Below are 25,243 nucleotides of genomic sequence, written 5' to 3' on the forward strand. Positions count from 1 at the left end.
AAAAAAAAAAAAAGATTATAGGCCTACATTTTATCATATGTATTCATTAGTTTGAATATAGCCAACATTGGAACATCTTAGTCTATGACTTTATTTTTGACAAAATAGTATTTTTATATATATATATATATATATATATATATATATGAGCAGAAAAGCTTATTTGATGTGACAGTCTATTCTACAGTAAAAACTGTACCCAAATCTAGTCAACAAAATGTTGTCTTTCATACTTCGCCTGACTGTAACGTTGTTTTTATGAAATATTAGGGCATAGCCTATAAATGTTAATTTGCAGTTTAATACGTTGCTTATACAAATACATTTTATTTCAACATATTTCAGTCGATTTTTACTCATCTCAGTAGGCTATAGAAAAGCAGTTTATTCTTTCACACACAGACGCGCGATTCATATTTAGGCTAAACAGTCTTTACAAATATGTACCCTTCATTCATCTCACAGAAACGCGATGCATATTTAGGCTAAACAGTCTTTACAAATATGTACCCTTCATTCATCTCACAGAAACGCGATTCATATTATAGAAACGCGATTCATCTTTTTGTTTACATAGGCCTAACGTTATAACGTTATTCCACATTAACACTTGAGAAAGGATAACTTAGCCTACCTCACTCCTCAGCGGGATCTGCTCCTCATATTGCTCCTCATATCAGCACGGAAACTTTTCTCCATACGGTAGGATATATTATGCCTCTTTGTTTACAGCTGATGTGGGGGCGTTTCACAGACTGAAATGGTTCTCAGAATTTGCGTTTGAATAGCACGCGCTCTCCGGGGCGTGGTCAAATTACTTTTGAATGGCTCGTAATGAGCTCGACTGGAGTCGCTCTCTTTTTATACAGATTACAGAAGCTGATAATATTTGTTTTTTATATAAATTACTTCATTTAAAAGCTGCGATCTCAAGCTTTATGCCCGTGGGTCTGTTTGCCTGTTTGACTGAATTTTCGCGGAGTTATAGATAATTTTCGAACGCGTTTCAAATGGGAGTTTACTGACAGAGAGAAGGCAGAAATAGCATCATGTTAATTTTTCTTTATTTGTCAAAAAGCAAAACACTTTATTTTTATTGTGAGTATACAGAAAAAAAATAGAAACTGAACAGGATCGATTGATGTATTACACGAAAATGAAAGATCAAAATTAACAGAGCATTTTGTGTTTATTTTTCATTGCTAAAAAAAAACGAGCAAAACGCGCGGGCGCGTTTTTGGTCCCCAGAGGGTTAACGTCCGTGAAGAGGCCATGATGTGGGTTATGGAGGACAGACCCCGTGGAACTAATGTGGCCAGGAGTCGACACATCGTGAGTACATGTTCGGAAGGGATGTCAGAACCTTCAAATCCGGTCAGTACTGCACAAAGTGACATGGTTGTGGCTCTGCAAGAGGTAGTGAAGATAATCACTCAGCAGGGTAAAGCCATTGGAGAACTCACTAATGCGGTTCGTGAACTCACCGTACAGAAGGTTAGTTCATGTGGTAACCAGATTGGCAATCCCAAAGTCAAGCCCAAGTACACCGATGATGGCCAACCCGTCTGTCTGAGGTGTGAAGGAGTGGGACATATAGCCAGACAGTGTCCTGTACCTCGTAGTTTCAAAGGCCAGCCCACTTCCACCGCAAGTTCTGTGGTACAGGGAAACGGGGTCCCTCCGTTGCAGTGAGCCGAGCAATGCGAGGAAAACCAGAAGGCTCGGGATGCAGTACATTAACAAAAGAACGGTTCTTGGAGCGTGCCGTTGGAAGGTACCCTGAAGTTGATATTTGCATTGGTGGTGTTCCAGTGAGATGTCTGCTAGACACAGGAAGTAATGTGAGTACCCTAACGGAAAGCTTCTTCAGAGAAAACCTACACGGAGAGGACGGGGACCTTCATTGCACCTCTAAGTGGCTAAGAATAACTGCAGCGAACAAGTTACCCCTGCCGTACCTGGGATATGTTGAATTGGACATCCAAGTGATGGGGCTAACTATACCGGAGTGTGGTTTTCTGATAGTCCGAGATGTGAATGCTACAGAGCCGGATCCAACTCCACCCGGTATCATAGGCATGAATATCACCCAGAGATGCAGAGAGTTAGCACTGACGGAGTTTGACACCACATTAGGAGGAAAGTTGGACTCTGTGTGGCGAGAAGCCTTCACCCGTGTACAGGAAGATGAGCTAGGGAAGACAATGTCAACAGCCAGAGTTAGTTGTCGGGGCAAAACCCATATTCCAGCATCCTCCGTAGCCACCGTTTATATGCCAGAGTAACAAGAGAGCCACTGATGCCAATGCTTGGCTATTGCTGGAACCGGGAAGCACCCCATTACCAGGCGGTTTGATCCCTATGCCCACCTTAGTGTCGTCCAGAAGTCGAGTGTTTCCAGTTCAAGTGGTCAACTTCTCCCAAGAAGATGTCTGGCTGCCACCTAAAGTTAAGCTGGGAATACTTACCCACTGTCAGTGTGTTGAGAGTGAAGCTTGTCAGGTGAGATTCCAGCGTATCTCTGCTGATCACGAAGAAGTGAGAGTCGACGAGAAGGATAAACCAGAGTCTGGTACTGACCTAAGTAATCTGTTGAGTAGACTGCAAATAGGAGGTACACCGGAACAGCAAGCGAGGCTTGGAGTGCTACTTTTGAAGTATGCAGATGTGTTTGCGGTCCGTGTTGAAGACCTGGGATATACAGACCGGGTGAAGCATGAAATCCACTTGACAGATGATACTCCCGTAGCTCAGCCATATCGCAGGATACCGCCGACCCAGTTTGAAGAGGTCAAGGAGCATATCTCGGGTTTACTCAGGAAGGGTGTCATACAGGAAAGCTCGAGTTCCTATGCTTCACCCATCGTTCTGGTGCGCAAGTCTGATGGAAGTCTGAGGCTGTGCGTGGATTATAGGAGACTAAACTCGAAGACTAAACGTGACGCTTTTCCATTGCCACGCATTGATGAGAGCTTGGATGCGTTGGGTGGAGCACAAGTTTTCTCAACAATAGACCTTGCTAGCGGTTACCATCAAGTGGCGGTCCATGAAAAGGACAGACCGAAGACGGCATTTATCACACCTTTTGGCCTATATGAATACCGGCGGATGCCTTTCGGGCTATGCAATGCGCCTGCAACATTCCAGAGGCTCATGCAGGCCGTCATGAGTGACTTGGTGTTCCAGATTGTGCTCATCTACTTGGATGACTTGTTGGTGTACTCGTCCACCTTTCACACTCACCTGGTGCGACTGGAAACTGTGTTTGGAAGGTTAAGGGAAACTGGACTGAAGATTAAAATAGAGAAGTGTCATTTCCTACAGCCTGTAGTGAGATTCCTGGGCCATCAAGTTTCACCCCAAAGCGTGAGTACAGACGATGATAAGATAAGTGCAGTTCGGGAGTGGCCAGTCCCCAGTACTCTCAAGGAACTCCGGTCGTTCTTGGGGTTTTGTAGTTATTACCGGAGATTCATCGAGGGTTTCTCCCAGATAGCCGGACCGTTGCATGATGTGGTGAATGTGTGCCTTAGAGAGACAAGCCACGTCAAGGCAGCTCAGCTGTATAAGAGTGTTTGGACTTCTCAGTGTCAGACGGCATTTGAACATCTTAAAGACAGACTTACCAGTGCACCCACGCTCGGTTATGCTGATTTCACGCTTCCCTTTGTGATTGAGACTGATGCAAGCAACCAAGGGTTGGGAGCGGTCTTGTATCAGCAACAAAAGGGTAAGAAGACTGTGATTGCTTATGCCAGTAGAAGGTTGAGAGGGGCTGAGAGAAATGATAAAAACTACAGCAGCATGAAGCTGGAACTTTTAGCGCTTAAGTGGGCGGTCACTGAAAAGTTCCGAAGTTATCTGCTGGGGTCCAAATTCACCATCATAACGGACAACAACCCCCTCTGCCACCTCGGGACTGCCAAATTGGGAGCCATTGAACAACGCTGGGCTGCTCAACTCGCTCTGTTTGATTTTGAAGTCAAGTACCGCCCTGGACGGTGTAACACTGCTGCTGATGCTCTTTCGAGGAGACCAGGATCTGATGAACCGGACTCTGCAAGCGAGGACGCCGAGTATGATGGCTGTGTGGCGATCTGTAACTTGCTCAGGACAGGAACAGCTCTGGGACCAGACCTGTTAGCAGCAGGAGTTGAGTGCTGCAAGGTTAGGCAGTTACAGGCAACCTCGGCAGGAGAAGAGGATCTCGAGTGTGAGAATACCCCCACTCTGCCTGGGTATTCAAAGTCGGAACTTTGTCAGTTCCAGGAGTCTGATCCAACACTCGGTGTGTTCAAGAAGTTCTGGAGCAGGCAAAAGAAACCTACCAAGCAAGAGAGGATAGGTTTGCCCAGAGCTGTGCGATCCCTGTTGAAGCAGTGGCCAAAGATAAGTGAAAAGGATGGTCTGTTATACCGTGTGATCAATGATGTCCACACTGGAGAATGTCATCAGTTGTTGTTACCTACCTGTTTGACAGATCAAGTCTTAAAGAATGTTCACGATCAGATGGGTCATCAGGGTATAGAGAGGACCTTAGGCCTGTTGAGACAGCGATGTTTCTGGGGAGGAATGTATGAGGATGTGGAACGGTGGGTAAAGCGATGTCAGCGTTGCGTGTTGGCGAAGATGCCGCAACCAAAAGTTAAGGCACCTTGGGCTTCATTCTTGGCCACACGTCCATTGGAGGTTGTAGCAGTAGACTTTACAATTCTCGAACCAGCCACGGATGGGCGGGAAAATGTTCTAGTAGTGACTGATGTGTTCACAAAGTTCAGTCAAGCATTTCCCACCCGTGATCAGAAGGCGGAGACCACTGCCAAGGTCCTCCTCAGAGAATGGTTCCTGAAATATGGAGTGCCCCAACGCTTGCACTCGGGCCAGGGACGGAATTTTGAAAGTGCTGTGATTGCGGAGCTCTGCAAGTTGTATGGAGTCAAGAAAACGCGCACGACACCTCATCACCCCCAGGGCAATCCTCAATGTGAGAGGTTCAACAGAACCCTTCATGACCTCTTGAAGTCCCTCCCACCCGAAAGGAAGCGCAGGTGGCCTGAATACTTATCGGAGCTCGTCTACGCATATAATGTGACGCCACACTCATCCACAGGGTACTCACCGTACTATCTGTTGTTTGGGATCCAGCCGCATCTGCCAGTTGATGCTCTGTTGGGCCAGGAGCCTATAACCGATGACAAACCTGACTGGTTAAAAGTACACCAGGAACGCCTCCGAGATGCCCATGTTCGAGCAAAGGAATATGCGGAAAGGAAGGCTGTGGAAAGAGCAGTGCGGCATGAGGAGAAGGTATTTTGCCCTGCTGTAGAGATTGGACAACATGTGTACCTACGACACTGGCCACTAGGAAGAAACAAGATTCAGGACGCATGGTCTTCAACAATGTACAAGGTGTTAGAGGTTCAAGGGACGACCCACACCGTGGAGCCTGTCGAAGGAGGTACAGTGAAGAGGGTGCACAGATCCAACCTCAGACCCTGCAATAATCCAGCCCCAGTGCCCATGCCGAGGCGTCGGAAAAAGTCTGTGGAAGAGGTACCTACCCCAGATTCTGAGCCAGAGATGACCTCATTGGAAGCTGAGTGTGTTCTAGTGGAGGAAGTTCCGTGTCCCAAGGAGAAACTGACAGTAGCACCAGCATCTGAGCGTCAAAGGCAGCCAATTCCTGGATGCACTGTTTCAAGGATCAAACAGAGGAATCGGATAAGAGGGGTTATTGCACGAAACCAGAGTGCAACGATGACCCTGATGATACCCTGGGAGTGACGCCAGTATCTCTGGAACCAGAAACAGAAAGTGTCCACTTACCTGCTGAGAATCCAGCGATGAGACCAGTGCCTGCACCTAGAAAGGAAAGAAAAGAGTGTGTTAAGCCAGAAGTGCCTTGTCCTGCTATGCGTAGAACACAAAGGACAACTGCAGGAGTGCATAGTAACCCGAACCGATTGCCCAAGTCGACGTGTAATGCAGTGTCTTTTAGTCCTGATGTGCTCTCCCAGGTGCTAGCTGGAATGGTCCTCTATACCACAGGAAAGCTTCAAGGAGGGCAAGATGATTAGGGTTGGTAGTCTCCAGGGACGTCGACTATCAGCAGGGGAGAGTGTAACCAGGTCAAAAGTTATTAGTCAATCACTGGACTGGTTATCAAAGCCCTGGGTTAAGTGAACTGCACATAAAGGGCCCTATCTTGCACCCAGCGCAAGTGACTTTGTACACCGACGCATGTATCATTCCTATTTTGCACCCGCGCAAAGCGGACTTTTCCCTCCACAGAAGCACGTCGGTTAACTTCTGAAATACATTATTATTAAGAAATACACTTGCGCTCCCGGGGGCGGTTCAGCGCAAAGAGGAGGCGTGTTCCGGCGCAAACGTTCCTTCTTGCTATTTTGCAGGTTTAGAAAACAATTGCGCCACTAACCAGGAAAAAATTGTTTAAAGTCAGTGGCGCGTTGCGCATGTTATTCATAGGCTATTTTAAGGGCGCATGCTTGGCCATAATCAATGTAGCGTGTGCACAACGCGCACTTTGATTCTCTCATCTACACAGAAGCAGCAGTTTTCATTTTTGCAAATCATACATTATTACGATAGATAGATAGATAGATAGATAGATAGATAGATAGATAAACAATTTATTATAAAAGCATACATCTAGCTTACACATTTACCCAAATTAACCGAAGTTAATTTGGGTGGGTTTCTCCATTTCAATGTAACTTCTCTCTTTTACGGCCGTGACGAGAGCGTTGCTCTCCTTGGCTGTGAACCGCTGCTGGCGCGCGCCTGGCAAATCCGCCGTTACAATAGCAATCCGCTATGGAAAAAGCGTGTCTGCTCTTAAACCGAATGTGAGATGACGCTCTGATTGGTTTATTTCACGTTACGCCCAAACCACACCTATGAATAATGAAGCTACTTCAGACCAACCCATTTTAGATTTGCGCCTGGCGCAAGAGGCATTTATCCCGCCGGTATAATAGCAACAGCGCCGAGACCCGCCCACAAAGTTACTTGCGCTTTGCGCTTTGACACTTGCGTTTCAGATCGTTAAAATAGGGCCCAAAATGTTTTAGTGCATTTCTCATCCATGGATGGAATGTTACACTGGCCCTTTAAGAAACGTCACTGTCTGGAAGTATCGCGAGAGTGGTTTTTGAGCAGCGCGTTTTCCCAACGTGGTTTGAATGATGCTCATGTGGACGCTGTGTCGAATCAAGGCCAAAAAAGTCGACGATATAACACAAATAGTGAGAAATATGCACTTTTAATAGTTCGTGAAGTCCTCCTCAGTGTTTGCTTGGCCGGATGGCTGTGTATTGTGTTGATTGATGGTAATTGGTGGTGATTTCTGTCGAGACGCATCTCTGTGTGGGGAAATCCCAACAACACAATTCTCTAGAAGCATAAGTGATGAACTATCATCAATACCAGCGTAATGTTAAGATTAGTTTGTGTATAATTTGATGTGAACCATTGTTTTTGATTTGTGGTAATTTTGTCTTAAGAGGGGAGAAGAGTGCTCTGTGTAGGCCCTCAGTGTGTTTCTGGGGCGAGTGTGAAACATCAGAGTGAGTGTTGTTCACTTTAATTGATTTCCAAGAAGTGTTTATCAGTCTTGTGTTCCAAATATTGAGGAAGAGTGATGTATTGTTTATTTTACTGTCTGCAGGGGAAAATCAAGTGCGTCATTCACTGTGAAAACGTTTACAGGTTATAGAGTGGTGATGAAAAGTAAGTTTGAATATCATTCATTTCATTTTTGAAGTTGTACAAGTGTTTATTTGCTGATGTAAGACTAAGTGTTAAATTGTTTAATCATTTTTGAAAGGTATTGCAAATACTCAAAAATGTAACTTCTAATTTCATTGCCATGTATTTTGCATGTAACGTAAGTAGCCTTTTCTTGGTCCTCTGTGCTGACAAATGTTATAATTATTTGTGCATTTGTTTTCTAGAATGAGAGGCTGCTACTGTTGTCTATGTTAGCTAGCCTAGTTTTTGTGATTGATACATTTAATGTTGTGACTGAGAACAAGAGAGATAGAGAGACTCATTTTGATGTGAGAAGCAAACTTTATTGATTTCAATCACTTTACACAAACCTTTCTACGCTAAGTTCCTGAAATTTTGCTTAATTAACGCTGCGCTGTTTCAAGTGCAGTCTGGAATAAAATACCCCTTTATATACTTTTCATTCTGTGTCCGGTGTTGTCACTATCTCACATACCGGGCTACATATATATTTTTTAATAAATTCATTTTTATAGCAACTGTGTCATTCTTGTGTTGATAATCAGAGGCTCTACAAGCTCACCAGAATCTCACTAAATCCTTCAGATTGATCAGATGATGAACTTCCTATAATTTATATAATTCTAATTCTTTCAACAATCTTCCATGATTGTTCTGCACTGTCAAGGTGAAATTCCTCAGTTGGTGCCCTGTAATATAGGAAGGAATCCTCTGAAACTCTCACACTTGCCTTAGTAGTGTGACCAAAAAAAAATTCAAAATGCCGCAGCTAGATTGCTGACAGGTTCTCGAAAGCGGAACCATATCACTCCAATTTTGTTTTCATTACACTGGTTGCCAATCCGTTACAGGATTGATTTTAAGATCTTGTTGTTTGTTTTTAAATCTCTAAATGATATGGTGTAGCAGCCCCTCGGCGTCGTCAAACGAGACAGAGAGTTTCGACGGGTGCTTAATCTTCTTTATTCCGCTCGCTTTGAGCGCCATTAACCGTGACTTCGATAAACGTTGTGTTGTAGCACCGTGAAACTACATAAAGAAACAATATACTCATAAATAAAAAACGTATGTACAAATGACAGATTACTTAAACAAATACACATTTACAGATACCCAAAAGGCAAATAAATTATTACATACATGAGAAATTAACCAAAAGAGCTCGACAAATAACACGTGCCATACGAAATTATATATTACTTTAAAATACAACATGCAAACACACAATAAAGACACATACCTCACTCCGCTTGCCAAAGGGGGTACTAAAAGAACCAAAACGTAAAGTGCATCCACCTTTTACAATATATATTTCAAACTTTTGTAAACACCACGTGAGAACCATAATGTGCCCCTCGTCCGCACCTCTTTCTTCTCCCTGAGTTACAGCTTACGTTACGTAGAGAGCGTGCGTGCGCGCACACAACACGTTTAAAGGGACACACACACATACATATTTTGCGGTCATTTACACTCCCACCAATTATGAAATGATGAAAGAACAGGACAAACTGTGAATGAATCAGAACATGATTTCTGAACATCAATATGACCGCCTTCAAACAGTTTATATGCATGCGAAGTCTAAAATGTTAGGTTTTATAGAACTTAATTACATGGTCTGATGCAATGGAATCACAAAGCAGTCGTTGATTACTCATTTTCAATAAGTACCACCAATTTTTGGATGGGCCTTTCAATGACTGTGGGCTTGGAGCGTTGATTTTGTTTTCGCTCCCCTAACTGCAACTTGACTCGCCTTACAAGACCATCACTTCCTTCACTGGTTCCCACCACTCGGCCTAATTGCCACTGACCTCTGGGAAGCATATCGTCTTTGATGATTACAACATCATTCACTTGAAGGTTACGGCGAGGAATATACCATTTCTGACGTGCTGCAATGTTGAGAAGGTATTCCTTCTTCCAACGACTCCAAAATTGTTCGATTAGGTATTGAACTCTGCGCCATCTTTTAGTGGCATACACATCTTGTTTTACAAACTCTCCTGGAGGTGGAAGAGCAACATCAGACTTCATCATTATCAGATGGTTTGGGGTCAATGGTTCGAGTGAATTTGGATCATTAATCCCATCTACCGTTAGAGGGCGGCTGTTTACAATGGCCATTGCTTCATAGAACAGCGTTCTGAGTGATGCGTCATCAAGCCTGCCTGGGCATAAAGCAAGTGTGGCATTGAGTACATTTCGCACAGTTCGTATCTGGCACTCCCAGACACCTCCAGCATGGCTTGCAGAAGGAGCATTAAAGACAAACTCGCATTGCCTTTCTGTAAGAAAGATCTCTAAGGCGTTGGTGTCAATCTCTTTCAGTGATTTTGCGAATTCATTTTTAGCTCCAACAAAGTTAGTGCCGTGGTCACACTGAAGTTTGCGAACTGCTCCTCTGAGGCTGATAAAGCACCTTAGGGCATTGATAAAGGAGTCTGTAGATAGGTCCTCAATCATTTCAATATGGACTGCACGAGATGATAGACAAGTGAATAATAGGCCATATCTCTTAAGCTCCTTACGAGCTCTCTTCACAATAAATGGCCCGAAACAGTCCATACCACAGTACGTGAATGGAGCGGAAACCTCAACACGTTCTCTGGGAAGTTCTGCCATACGCTGTTCTTCAGCTGGTCGTCTGAGTTTCCGACATTGCACACACTTGTGTATGAACTTGGCGACGGACTTACTGCCTCCAATGATCCAGAATCCATTCATTCTTAACTCCATTTGAGTTTGGCTTCTTCCCTGGTGACGAACTTTGGTGTGGTAATATGACAGAATTAGTTTAGTGATGTGGTTACCTTTTGGAAGTATTACAGGATGTTTTAGATCTTGACTGAGAGATGAGTGTTTTAGCCTCCCACCAACACGGAGGATGCCATTGTCCAAAATAGGATCCAGAGGGTACAGTGCGCTTGAATTTGGTAGAGCTTCTCGTCTTTCAATTATTTGCATTTCTTTTGAGAATGCTTGCTGCTGTACAAGCTTGATGACCACCTTAGCAGCTCTCTCACGTTCTTCAACTGTCACATGATCTGTTTCACATGAACTGTCACAACAACTGTACATCTGTTTGTGGCCCAATCTGTTTATTCTTGCAACCACCCTTAGAAGCATAGACCAAGAAGAGAATCGACTTAAGCGACTGAGGATGTCTGCTCCGTCTCTGACTGAGGTCACAAAGGTTTGGACTAATTTAACTTCAGGATCACCGACAAGCAGGTTCACAGGTGTGTATGGTGTTGCATTTACTTCCTGTTCCCACAGGAATTTGGGTCCTGATAACCACATTGATGTAGAGATGGCAGACGCATTAAGCCCTCTAGATGCATAATCAGCAGGGTTATCTGTTGTATTTACGTAACACCAATGACTAGGATCTGTGACATCTCGTATCAGCTGCACTCGATTTGCGACAAAAACATGAAACCTACGGGCTTCGTTGTTAATGTATGCTAAAACGACCTGCGAGGTTGTCCAGAAGAACTCTTGGTCAATCTTCATTTCCAGCTCATTTTTCAGCATGACACTCATTCTGGCAGATATGACAGCGGCTGAGAGTTCTAACCTGGGAATGCTTATGACCTTTGTAGGTGAGACCCTGGCTTTAGCCATCACCAGACTGCAGTGGACTTCACTCTTGTCATTTTTGAAGCGGAGGTAGGAACAAGCACCATATCCTACATTACTCGCATCAGAGAAGTGGTGTAACTCTGTTTTGACTATGTCACTGAAGGTATGTGGGTGATAACATATTGGTATCAATACTTCCTTGAGTTTCAGAAGATCGTTTTTCCAACCCACCCATTGAGAACGCAAGTCATCAGGAAGTTCGTTGTCCCATTCAGTACCTCTACGACACAGTTCTTGTAGGATACACTTTCCCTGTAGAATAAATGGGGCTACAAACCCAAGAGGGTCATATAGAGAGGCTATAACAGACAGAATACCACGGCGAGTCAATGGTTGATCCTTAAGGTCAATGCTGAAACTGAATGTGTCATCCTTTGTTGACCATTGAATGCCGAGTACGCGTCCAGCTGATGCTGCTTCAAGATTAAAGTCAAGAGGCTTTGATGTAGTTGCCTTTTCTGACGGGTTTAAACAACTCAGAACGTCTTCCTTATTTGAGTTAAATTTGTGAAGCCGTAAACCTCCATGTTTACACACTCTTTGAGCTTGCATTATTAGTTCTTTGGCTTCACTGGTTGAGGGAACACTGGTTAACCCATCATCCACATAAAAGTTCTTCTCAATGAATGCTGAGGCTGAAGGATAGTTAACCTTGTGCTGCTGTGCCAGGTACTTTAGGCCAAAATTGGCACACCCAGGTGAAGACGTGGCACCAAAGAGGTGGACTGCCATGCGATATTCTTGAGGCACTTTCTCCAAGTCTCCACCCTCCCACCATAAGAATCTCAGGTAATTGCGTTCATCAGGTGGGACGAGAAACTGGTGAAACATCTTCTCTATGTCACAGGTAACTGCTACTGGCTCCTTTCTAAAACGGCACATCACTCCCACCAAGGAATTGGTTAGATCAGGCCCAGTCAGAAGTGTGTCATTTAGAGATATACCACGAAACTTTGCTGAACAATCGAATACCACCCTCAGCTTGTTTGGTTTCTGAGGGTGGTACACCCCATGGTGTGGGATGTATCACACTGTCTCTCCACTTAATATAGCTGGAGCTTGTTCTGCATCACCCTTGATAATCATCTCTTCCATGAACGCCTTGTAGTGATCATAATACTGTTTATTGGACTTGAGCCGTTTCTTTAGGTGTTGTAGTCGAGCAGTTACTAGCCCTATGTTGTTGGGTAGTGAGGGTCGGCTGCTGCATTTAAATGGGAGAGGAAGCTTGTAATGTCCATTATCCTTCTGATGAATATTGGCACTGAGGTGCTGTATGAAACGAACATCCTCTTGTGACACACATTTATCCTCATAAGCTTTCTCATTGAAATCTGACTCAAGAATTTTCAGGATATCATTGGGCAATGGGACAGGTATTTCCTTTACTGCAACACGGTGGACAAAACTCTGATTTCCTTGTCGGTCAAGGTGTGGATTAGACAGGCCTATAATACTCCACCCAAGCACAGTTCTTTGCGCGAAAGGCTCATTTTCACCACCTATAATGGCTTCCAAGGGAGCTAGAGCAGATGGGCAGTCAAATCCAATTAAAAGTCCGACTTCACAGTTCAAAAGTGGTGATAGCTGACTTGCTAAGTGTCTAAGGTGACTCCACTGAAGCGCTGTGTGCTTGGTGGGAATATACGACTTGTCCACTGGAATGAAGTCTCTTGTGTATGCTTGCTGTAGTGGTATAGAACTTGCAGATTGTAGTCCTCTTACTTTAAGTCCACAGACTCTCTTACTGGCAGTGATCGTGTCAGCAGCTGTCATGGCACAGGTTGTGAGACAACATTCAAACTTTCAAGAAGATCTTCCAAGATGAAACTTGAGTCGCTCTGGGTGTCAAGTAGAGCATAAGTTAGTACTTCTCTTTGGGGTTCGTCCACTGTAGAGATGAAAACTGGCACAATGCTGGAAGTAGCAGGAGAACATTGAGTGAGTGCGTGGGTCATGACTTTATGAACTTCCTCACTTGCTTGAACATTCGTAGATGCCCCTTTAGGGTCCTTTGAAGGAGCTTTATCCCTTTCTTCATGTAAGCAGGTAGGATGACTTCGACCACACGTACCACATATATGTCTTCTTCTACAGTCTTTCCTCATGTGTCCCTTTCTGAGACATCCGAAACAGAGGTGGGTTTCATGAATGAAGGCTTTCTTTTCTTCAATAGTCTTTCCAGCAAATGTAGAGCATTGAGCAATGTGATGTTTTTCATCCTTGCAGAAAAGGCACGATGTCTTTGGCTTAGAGATGTACGTCTCTGGTCTTTTTGAGCTTAACCCTCTGGGGACCAAGCTGTTTTTGGGGTCGTTGAGATGTTCTGACATGCTCTGACATTTGTGCTTTTTTCAGTTATTTATAAACATGTTAATGGCAAAGGTGTAAAATCACTCTATATAGCACAAACAGGCCTACCATAATATGCGAGCAACGTGTATGTAGATGTTTGTATTTTTAAGAGAATAATGTTTATGCGTGGTTTTTGGAAAAAATTAAAATGAAAGTTGCTGAATTAAGACCACAAAACACATATTAAATATCTGTCCACAAGACTTTTGATTAATTGATGTTGTCCCTTTGAGTTCTAGCTTCAAAATGATCTGAAAATCATCCTGCCTAATCTTTCACATAAAACACAACATTGATTTAAACATTGTAAAACAGTTTTTTTGTCAGAAGAGGTTTATGCGTGGGAGTGGTAATGGGTCATCAATATTAATGAGATTCAGACCAGGGGTGTGACATAGACGCTCCCCCAAGTGCTAATGGGCCATCGAGTGAGGCAGCCTTAAAGAATGAGGAGATTCAAATGTTTTGTTTTTCAATCTGTTTTATTGTAATTTTGTAAAAACAAAAGGTATCTCACAGTAAATGCTTATGCTCCGTTGATTTGAGGAGTCTGCAAGAACAAACAACTTGAAACCCCATCTGGTTGGCTTAGCTTTCATGTACTGTGTCATACCTGTGTGTGCTTTGCATGCCACCATTCTTTCATCCACAGCTAAGTTTCTTCTAGGATGATAGATGGATTTACAAGCATGACGGATAGTTTCCATGAGAGGTTTGACTCTGAAAAGACGGTCATGTTCAGGTGTGCCCCTCTTTCTGTCATTCTCCTTATCTGCATCTGGGTGACTCATGTGCACATTCCATGAAATGATGCTGTATCTCTCTCTTGCCATGATTGGGACAGGAAAAGGCAAAGAGAAAAGACTGTCTTGCCGCCAGTAGTCCTTGATGGAGCTGACCTTCACCATGGCCATGTAAAACACCAGCCCAATGTAGCGGTACATCTCACTGATGCTGACATCAGTCCATTTAAATTTGCGCCCCTTTGCAATTGCACCAGCAGCCTGAGCATTGGTGTTGTGGCACAGAGTTGAAACTGCATTCTCAGAAAAAAACATTTTGAAGAGAGTCTGGGGAGTGTGTGTGTCAGCAGAACTCAGCTGTGGTCCAAGTTCCCGGGCAGGCAGGAATCTCAGAGTCTGTGGAACCATATCAATGTCAGTCTCTGTTTTCCATGACAGAGTGGACTCCTTGTTGCTCGTCTGAATGTTTGTCTTGGCCCTCTTTGCCACATTCCTATAAAAATAATAATATTAATAAAGGTTAATAAAGGTTGATCAAAGTACTATCAGCATGTCAGGGCAGGGCAATCAGCATGTTGATAAAACAAAAAATATATAAGCTCTTTTATATTAACATTACCAATCAATAATTGTAATATTGTGCATGCATAACACATTTTTTGCAAAGCCACAGTAGTAGGTAAAAAAATAGTAGATAAATATGTACTTACTCTTTTTGATTTCCGTTGCTGCGTGTCCTGCGAGTTGCAGTGGAAGGCGAGAGTGAACAAGCTACATTCCTTTTAAAAAAAGTTAAAAACTGTTATTATCATATATTTTACAGAGTACTATTCCAGCACATGCATAACTGATGGACATTTAGCAATGCTGATAAAGCAACACAATATAAGCTCTTTTATATTAACATTACCAATCAATAATTGTTATATTGTGCATGCATAACACCACATTTTTTGCAAAGCCACACAGGCACATATAGGCTACATTTGTATCATCACTAAGTATATAAACAAAAATGTAACTAACATCTGTAAAATAGTAGATAAATATGTACTTACTCTTTTTGATTTCCGTTGCTGCGTGTCCTGCGAGTTGCAGTGGAAGGCGAGAGTGAACAAGCTACATTCCTTTTAAAAAAAGTTAAAAACTGTTATTATCATATATTTTACAGAGTACTATTCCAGCACATGCATAACTGATGGACATTTAGCAATGCTGATAAAGCAACACAATATAAGCTCTTTTATATTAACATTACCAATCAATAATTGTTATATTGTGCATGCATAACAACACATTTTTTGCAAAGCCACACAGGCACATATAGGCTACATTTGTATCATCACTAAGTACTGTATATAAACAAAAATGTAACTAACATCTGTAAAATAGTAGGTAAATATGTACTTACTCTTTTTGATTTCCGTTGCTGCCTGTCCTGCGAGTTGCAGTGGAAGGCGAGAGTGAACAAGCTACATTCCTTTTAAAAAAAGTTAAAAACTGTTATTATCATATATTTTACAGAGTACCATTCCAGCACATGCATAACTGATGGACATTTAGCAATGCTGATAACATAAAACATATGTAACATCAACCAATCTCCCAAAATAAATAATAAAGTCATACAGGCTCATATTATTAACACTAAGTATAAACAAAATGTAACTAACATCTGTAAAATAGTGGGTAAATATGTACTTACTCTTTCTGATTTCTGACTGTGTTGCTAAGCGCACTCCGAGTTGCAGGCGGACGTAGTGATGACGCTACATTCCTTTTAAAAAAGTTGAAGAATATTATTACATAAATATAACTATAGTAGAATTAGTCTATAATGAATAACTGATGTAAATAATTTTAGACGCGTGCAATAAGCCTATATGCGTGTCAATGGGCGATTACCGGAGAGGCACACCGCAAACATTAGCCTAACACATTTGTGCACTTCATTAACTGGGTATATTTACACATTTCAGCACATTTACAACTGATATTTGCGAGCATGCATCGTTAATGATAATGAGGCAGCATTTATATAGTCAAAATATAATCTAAACACCTACTAGGCCTACTTTCTAAATTCTATCTTTCATACATAATGATCTAAACATATCATTTAGGCTACACATACAAATACAAATTTCCTAACCAAGGGGTGTAGCATATGTACACAAAAAAAACAAAACAAAATATTTTTGACGTTGAAATGGTACGAGATATTAAATTCATGGTATAGATATGCACTTTCATTAGATCGTGTTGAATATAGGTAGATATCAAATGTCAATACTCTGGATGGCAAGTCCACCCAGTATAATATGTAAGCTCATGTTTTGAATAGCTTGTCAACTAATGCAAGTAAGAATAAATACTTACTCATCCGAAATTCTATCCACGGCTGGATCAAGACGCTCTTCAAAATACAAACGGTCGTCGTCAGAGTAGTCACGCTCCTCTTCTGATGAAAATGTGGACTCTTCGTCGCTAGTATCCAGGACGAACTGAAGGGCTTCCGCACCGGTGTACCGTGTCATCTTCCCAACGCGCAGGTGACTGAATGATGAAACTTGAAGCTTTTAATGCATTTGCTTGGGGGCGTTTACCTGTTTTGCATAGACGGCTTAACACATTATCTTATGAATAGCGCGCTCCGTGAGTAGGCGTGAACGAATTAAAGTCAATGAGCTCGTAATGAGCTCGACTGGAATCGCTCTCTTTTTAGACAGATTACAGAAGCTGATAATATTTGTTTTTTATATAAATTACTTCATTTAAAAGCTGCGATCTCAAGCTTTATGCCCGTGGGTCTGTTTGCCTGTTTGACTGAATTTTCGCAGAGTTATCAGATCATTTTCGAACGCGTTTCAAACGGGAGTTCACTGACAGAGAGAAGGCAGAAATCGCATCATGTTAAAGTTTCTTTATTTGTCAAAAAGCAAAACACTTTATTTTTATTGTGAATATACAGAAAAAAAATTGAAACTGAACAGGATCGATTGATGTATTACACGAAAATGAAAGATCAAAATTAACAGAGCATTTAGTGTTTATTTTCATTGCTAAAAAAAAAAAACGAGCAAAACGCGCGGGCGCGTTTTTGGTCCCCAGAGGGTTAAGTCGTTCACCTGAACCTTTGTACTGAGAGCCTTAGCACGTTTGGGGAACCTTTCATCTGTGTTCCTTTGATTCACAAATAGCGCAGAGGTTATAGGGTTACAAGCTATTTTTGCTTCCTTTTGCAGAAATTCAGTGAAGCATTTGAAACTTGGATAATCACCTGATGTGTCTAGCTCTTCCACCACGATTCGGTTCCACTTTCTCACAATCCATTCGGGGAGTTTCTTTAACAGCTTGTGGTTTTCTTCAGAATCATTTAGGATGGCTAATCCTTTTACGTGAGGAATTGCCTCGACACAACCTTGTAAGAAATCTGTGAAATCTCGTAATGCCAGTGGGTCATTTGCTCCAATTTTGGGCCATCTCATCAGCTTGTCTCGGAACGCTCTTTGGATGACGAACGAGTTCCCGTACCTTTCCTGTAACACTTTCCAGGCACCTTGATACGCATCCTCAGAATTTCTGTAGAAATATCCCTCCACCGCTTTGCGAGCTTCCCCAGCAAGGTAATTCTTCAGATAGAACATTTTTTCACCAGAAGGAAGAGGTTTTCGATCAATGAGGGCCATGAATGACATCTTCCAATCTATGAATTTTAAAGGGTCACCAACAAAGACAGTGGGTTCTGGAACTGGCAGCCGATGTGTGCTTAGTGAGTTTGATATTGCTTGAGCTAGATTTGCAGTTTCCTGAGGTGTTGTAACTTTATATCCTTCACATGATGCTTGCTGAGGTAGGAACAATTGTGCTTCCGGGTTCAGTTGAGATGTAAGCTCTGTCCTTTGGCAGCCAGTGTGAATGCTAGGGCCTTCGTCATCTTCACAGCAATGAAGGTTGCCTTCCAAATCGTTACACACTTTGACACGAGCTGCTGCTACTTTAACGTCTTTGTCAACTTGTAGCTGTTGTAGCCGCTTCTTTTCCTCCACTAGCCTTAACTGCATTTCAGCCTCCTTCTGCTTTATCTCCGCTAACATTCTCGATTCACAAAGCTTCCAGTCATGCTCCATCTTATCAAGCTTAGCTTGTTGATTGTGAATTTCTTGTAAAGCTTTAGCTTGTTCTAGTTTCGCTGCAAATTCTGCCTGTGCATCAGCACGCTTACTTGAGACTTTAGAAGTCTTTGATTGGTTATCGGATCCCAGTGATGACTCTGAAACGACTGTGTTTGTTACTGTACATCCAAAGACGGATCCATATTCATCCTTATTCAGCACCTGCCTTACTCTTTCCTTCACAAGTTCGTCGTTGTAACTTTCATTAAATGTTTCCAGTCGTTTACTGACAAGATCAGTGATCTCTGCAGTTAGTGCAGCGCAAGCATCCATACGTTTAACAATGTCTGGAGTAGTAGTGTGGTTACGCAGAATCGGTTCATAACGCTGATAGACTGAATCATGTCTGCCTTGAATGTCCTGCTGTATTTGCTCCAGGTCTTCACGTGTACAGAATGTTTTCAAATTTGATCTAGCCTCTCTTGCAGCCTGCTTCCAGGACTCATATGTCTTATGGAAGGACCTTTCCTGTTTCTTTGCTTCGAGCTCATGCATCTCTCGACCTTTCTCTGTTAAGCTTCTTTCACGTGAACTTGCTCTGATCTGTTGCACTGGTGGGTTACTTATTTCTTCAGCTGGAAGTGGCATCTCCTCAACTGATTCAACTTCCTTTACAGGTGGGTTTTCCATGGCCTCTTTAATGTTGTTTGCTTCTTTAAACTGGGCAACTTAAGCTATAAGTGATAACATTTCCATCAGACCTCTAAAATGTAAGCACTCAAAATATTAGCAATGAGAATCAACACAAATGCATAACTGTAAACACTTTTAACATTTAATTATTTCCCTTGTAATAGATCAGAAATTTCAGTGTTTACAAACAGTAATAAAGTTAAATGTACTCTTTGTGTATGACTTTTTAAATTTCCAAGATAAATCTTCAACAATCAACGTTCAAATTTAACACACAAGTTTTTTATAGTCTTTAAATAATCAAGTAAACTTGAATATTTTCTTGTGATTTGACTTATTCAATTTAAATGTCTCTTGTAGTTTTATCCTTCAATTTAATAGTTCAAAAAAAATTCTCCTTTCCATTTGAACATGTCAACTTACAGAGTTCAAATGAATGGATGCAGCTCACGTGGGAATACGATTTAACTCACAGTCTCAATCTCATCTGTAATGTTAAACGGTGCCTTGCTACCACCTTGCGATCTTTCCCTTTAAGCAGTTATAATGACGTCACGATCCGCTGTGACTGCGCAGACGTCCGCAGTGCCGTGCTGATCCTCGTGCGGCGTTGTGATGAACTCTCTCGAACAGGGCAGCAGCGAAGCGATGCAGAGTCCCGATAAGCGACGAGTTTCACTGTAGCAGCCCCTCGGCGTCGACAAACGAGACAGAGAGTTTCGACGGGTGCTTAATCTTCTTTATTCCGCTCGCTTTGAGCGCCATTAACCGTGACTTCGATAAACGTTGTGTTGTAGCACCGTGAAACTACATAAAGAAACAATATACTCATAAATAAAAAACGTATGTACAAATGACAGATTACTTAAACAAATACACATTTACAGATACCCAAAAGGCAAATAAATTATTACATACATGAGAAATTAACCAAAAGAGCTCAACAAATAACACGTGCCATACGAAATTATATATTACTTTAAAATACAACATGCAAACACACAATAAAGACACATACCTCGCTCCGCTTGCCAAAGGGGGTACTAAAAGAACCAAAACGTAAAGTGCATCCACCTTTTACAATATATATTTCAAACTTTTGTAAACACCACGTGAGAACCACAATGTGCCCCTCGTCCGCACCTCTTTCTTCTCCCTGAGTTACAGCTTACGTTACGTAGAGAGCGTGCGTGCGCGCACACAACACGTTTAAAGGGACACACACACATACATATTTTGCGGTCATTTACATATGGCACCACCCTATCTCTCAGATTTGTTGCAGATATACTCACCATCAAGATCACTTAGGTCTTCTGACCAGAAACTCTTAATTGTCCCAAGGTCTAGACGCAAATTTTGGGGTGATCGTTCTTTTTCAGTGATGGCTCCGAAACTCTGGAATAGTTTCCCTTTGCATATTAGAACTGCCTCCTCAGTGGTATCTTTTAAATCTCGTTTAAAAACTCATCTTTTTTTCTCTGGCGTTTTTGTCTAACTCTAATTGCTGATATGTTGGTAGCTTGTTTGCTTTGTGAGAGTAGTTATATTTATGTATTACACTGTATAAATGTTTTGTACATTCGCTCTTTGCATGTTTCTACAAATTGTACAGCACATTGGTCAACTACCAGTTGTTTTTAATTGTGCTTTATAAATAAATGACCTTACCTTACCTTACCTTATGAATACTTCAACTTAAAAAAAAGTTCTGTTATGTTCTTCGAGTTCCAGATACCGATACCCAGTTGTCAATTTCAATTAAATTAAATTCACATTTATCTGTATAGTAATTTTCACATTACACATCATTTCAAAGCAGCTTTACAGACTTTACTTTTGTGTCCACATTACAATTAGAGTGATCTGTTATCAGAGGAAAATGTCTAAGTTATTTTTTTCAGAAATGTACAAAATCACAGTTAGCAAAAGAATATGAATTTAAACAATGTAATAATTAAAGACAGAAACAATGAGCTCATTGAAGTAATGAATACTTTTTTGTTAACACATGATTATGACATTTAGAAAAATGTAGCATTGGTGCATGTTGATTCAGTGTGTGTGTCATCTGAAATCTTCGCAGGAGTTGGCACTGTCTCTTCATAGCTGTTGGGCATCTGAAGTCTTTATAACAGTCGCTTGTCTCTACTCCCACCATTAGTTTTTATTTTCCATTCTCTGCTCTGAGCCACCAGGTTCCTCTTTGGGCCCGATCTAGCCAATAGCATAATAGCACCTACTGTGGAGGCGGGTATAAAGATAGTAAGGCCCTATTTGATTGGTCGTATTTGGATAAACAACCTATGCATGCATGCTTCATACACATGCTTGGCACATAAAATAAATGCAATTTATTGCACCTCTCTGCGATACGGATATCGCATATACCATTATTGCGATAGCGATAATTTTGCGATATATTGTGCAGCCCTAGTTTTTACATGCTTCGAAAACAACAAACCTCTGAGAGAAAACAAACTCTTAATTAAAACAATTGAAAAGATTAAAGAATCAGAAAACAAAAACAACACATACCAACAACCCTGTGTGGCCAAACAAAATGAATCAACTCCCTCCTTCTCTCTCCCCCGCTTCCGGTCTGCGTCACTTTTATAACAGGGTGTACGCCCATTCAGGGTTTATAACAGGGTGTTACGCCCATTCAGTGGAAATGATGAATGACAGCCAACAGCATCGCCCTAAGAGGCTTCATATATCATCTGGTGCATTTTCAGCTTCGTAGCAGTGTTTTTTTGGATGGACATCCTTTTTAGGGCGGGGAGCAGGCTGTCCAAGAAGGCCTGGTCTGGGTCTTTCTCCTGTGTTGGTGGTTGATTGGCAGATTCTATTGCATTCACAATCGTCTGCTCAAACGCTGAGGGGCTTGCAGAGACAACCCGCCGCCTACGCCTGCGCTCCCCTGACAGGTCTGGTGTACCCTCTATTTCGTATGGGCGCACGCTCTCCTGTGTGTGATCTGTATCTGTGACTCTCTCTCTCTCTCTCTCTCTCTCTCTCCTGGGTCTCTCCCTCTCCCTCCTGGGTCTCTCTCTCTGTCTCAGTAAGGTTGGAGGTTGTCCTTCGTGGCGTGATAAAGGAGGAAGGACATAATCTGGGCATAACGCCAGGGCCAGGGACGTGCACAGACATTTTGAGGGGCAGGGGCTCAAGTGAAATTAAGGGCATTTCTCATAATTACGTATTTTTTTTTCTTTTTGTAGAAATGAGTGAGGAGTCCATGAATCCAAGCCAGATATGTTTATTAAATAAACCTCTGTTGCATACAATCAACTTATACGGCCACAGGCAACATGCTAAACTAGCAACTTCAACTCCGCGGGGGAATAACACGAGCGCGGGCAGAACTAATGCGCATGCGCGCTTCCTCCAGTACGGTGACTCATAGTGTCCATATAGTATGCAAACGCGATCATTCACCAGAATGATCTACACTTTTTTTAAACAAAAAAGTATATATATATTTACGCAACTCTGACTTCCTTTTAAAAAAATTACTTAAAAAAGTTAATTAATTTTATCTTCCTCAAACTCACGCAATTGTTTCATTTTCAAAAGATGTCTACAAAATAATCAGTTCACACAGAAACCATGGTCTCCTTAGTATTCACTAGGTTTATAGAGCAGCAAAGGAAACCATTCCACAATAAAACATGTGCATGTTTTGAAAACATTTTCTATGCTACTAGTTTCAAGTATGATGCTACTAGTTGATGCAAGTACTGCATCAAGCAGAGGGGTGTGTTTTACTAATAATTTGTTTATTTTTGCACAAGGCACTACATCATTTTAATTATTTTGGTGTTATCAGAATACATAACACTTTAAATGAAACACAAATATTCACTCTAAACTGAAGAGGGCTGTTGCTGATATTTTGTTAACTTTACTGAAAAAATCACTGCAAAAATGATTGACAAAATACAAAAATACAGCAACTTAATAAAATTATTACAAAAAAAAGGTCTTCTACTTCAATATATATATATATATATACTACATAACCCACGTTAAACCTGAACTCTACCTCAACCATGGGAGGGTAAAACAGGAGATAACATTAAAGTGAATGCAGTCGAACACACCATGCACTCGTTTTTTTTTTCTATTTGTAAGTTAGTCTGACGTTAGCTGGTTTATGCCTAATGTGAAATTTTTACGACATACCCGGTGTATATTTACGCAATCTACCGGTTTCATCAGAAACAACAGAATTTAATGTTGAATCAATGTGCACTTCTCATCTCTCCTTTCATGTTAACGTTTAGAGCTTTATTTATTTCTCTTTTGAGATTTTGCTGAGAGTGTGCCAACGGAGGGACTCTTGTTGTTATTATCTAAATTAACTAATGTTGGCCTGGCCCTTCATGTGTAACGTTATATCAGAAAAAATATTACTTTGAACGTTCTGTAACTAGACATTTCTGTCTTTTCAAACATAGTTCCAAAATGCCACATGCTACCCAGTTTATCGAATACAGTATGCAAAAATTGTCAAGTAAAATCTATGATGTCCTATAAAATCAATGTCCTAACAAAAGGAATAGTTTATAATTAAAGTCATGATGGAATAGGTATGCTTGTTTTTATTCAGGGAATGTGGTTATTAATATAAGTAAAACACTTGATATTTAGTAACAACAGCCAGTAGTGGTATTTTCTTTGGCCCAGTTTTTAACTGTCAGTCTTTGAAATTAAGAGAATACTGCTTGTGTTATGTGTTTTTCTGTTTTCTGGCCTTAGCATACACATTAGGGTAAATAAGTTGCAGTTTTGCAGATTAACTTTTAGACACTTTTTTTTTCACAGTGAAAATTTTCCTTTTCTTCATACAAAAAAAAGAAATGCATCACAATATAAAGCTGGCGGCTGGCCCCTTGCTCTTCTGGTGTGAACCTCACCTTTTTTACATGGTAAGTAGTTTTTCTTAACACTCACATGCAGTAATGTATAACTAAATATCCTTGATTACTGTACTTTCCTTTTCTTTCTCTTTCAGGGACATGTATGTGGCAGTGTGTTGCAAAGGAGAGTTGTAGGTACAAGTTACTTAAGCATTATAAACTATACCATTGTTTTGTAAGTGGCAATCATTATGTTTGTGTATATTTAAATTTGAGTTAATCTTGTCCCCACCCCACAGGATGACACTGCATACCCGAAGAGCCTGTGTCATCAAGTCTCTGTGCACTTACTTGAAAGAAGACCCTGAAAAACTAGTGAAGGCATAAATGGTGAGTTGATGAGAAATCACAGCTTCAAAAACCCATTGAATCTGTACTTGGGCCGAGTTTTTCCCTATTTGCCACAACAAACATGTGACATAAGAGAACACATAACTTTGTCAAATAACTGAGCTGGACAAATTGTTAATTTATAGGAAACTGAGGGTACACCATGACAAAGTTATTATGTGAATTGGTTGATGCACTAAGTACTTTTTTTTTTTTTTTTTCATATCGGTTGAGCTCTCTTGGGGCTTAATTTACATAAAAAAAGAAATGGCATCAGAAACTGTATATGCATGCTTTTGTTTTATTGCAGTGCATTGTATTCTAAGATGGTTCTAATGTTTTAGCCACCTCAATCATTTTAAATATGGTGGCCAAATAAATTATAACAATCTTATAATATAATGCACTGCAATGACAGCCCAGCACCCACTGTGACCTCAATAATAAATATAGTAGAATTATCACCTTTCTGACAGTTTCAACTTAAAACCTGAGAAATTATAACCTCTTAAATGTAGAATACATTTTCCTGTATCAGATTGACGTTTACTTAACATGTGTACCTAATGAAGCGGCCAGTGAGTGTATAATATGCAATTCTTGTGATCAATATTTGAGCTAATTTTTGTTTGTGATCTTTCATGTATTTCGTCCCACAGGA

At 41.3% G+C, this 25,243-nt stretch overlaps 2 protein-coding genes across 3 annotated transcripts in view; both read right to left on the reverse strand.

Moving 5' to 3' along the window:
- LOC309499866 (uncharacterized protein) overlaps positions 1 to 25,243 on the reverse strand; it is a 186,291-nt gene that overhangs the window by 80,315 nt on the left and 80,733 nt on the right. The gene's annotated exons all lie outside the window — the stretch shown is intronic.
- Positions 13,712 to 16,952, reverse strand: LOC309487216 (piggyBac transposable element-derived protein 4-like). Its single transcript, XM_082154788.1, has 6 exons — positions 16,899 to 16,952; positions 16,225 to 16,296; positions 15,931 to 15,999; positions 15,578 to 15,646; positions 15,230 to 15,298; positions 13,712 to 15,012 (listed from the first exon to the last, which is right to left on the reverse strand). Exon 6 carries the CDS (start codon positions 14,925 to 14,927, stop codon positions 14,259 to 14,261), a length of 669 nt encoding a protein of 222 aa, XP_082010914.1. The 5' UTR covers positions 14,928 to 15,012; positions 15,230 to 15,298; positions 15,578 to 15,646; positions 15,931 to 15,999; positions 16,225 to 16,296; positions 16,899 to 16,952; the 3' UTR covers positions 13,712 to 14,258.

The sequence above is a fragment of the Leuciscus leuciscus genome (assembly GCF_965113295.1).
Source record: "Leuciscus leuciscus genome assembly, chromosome: 1".
NCBI classification, from domain to species: Eukaryota; Metazoa; Chordata; class Actinopteri; order Cypriniformes; family Leuciscidae; genus Leuciscus; species Leuciscus leuciscus.

Coding starts and splice junctions, on each gene's coding strand:
- LOC309487216 (XM_082154788.1), bottom strand. CDS start 14,927: ATGGTTCCACAGACTCTGAGATTCCTGCCTGCCCGGGAACTTGGACCA.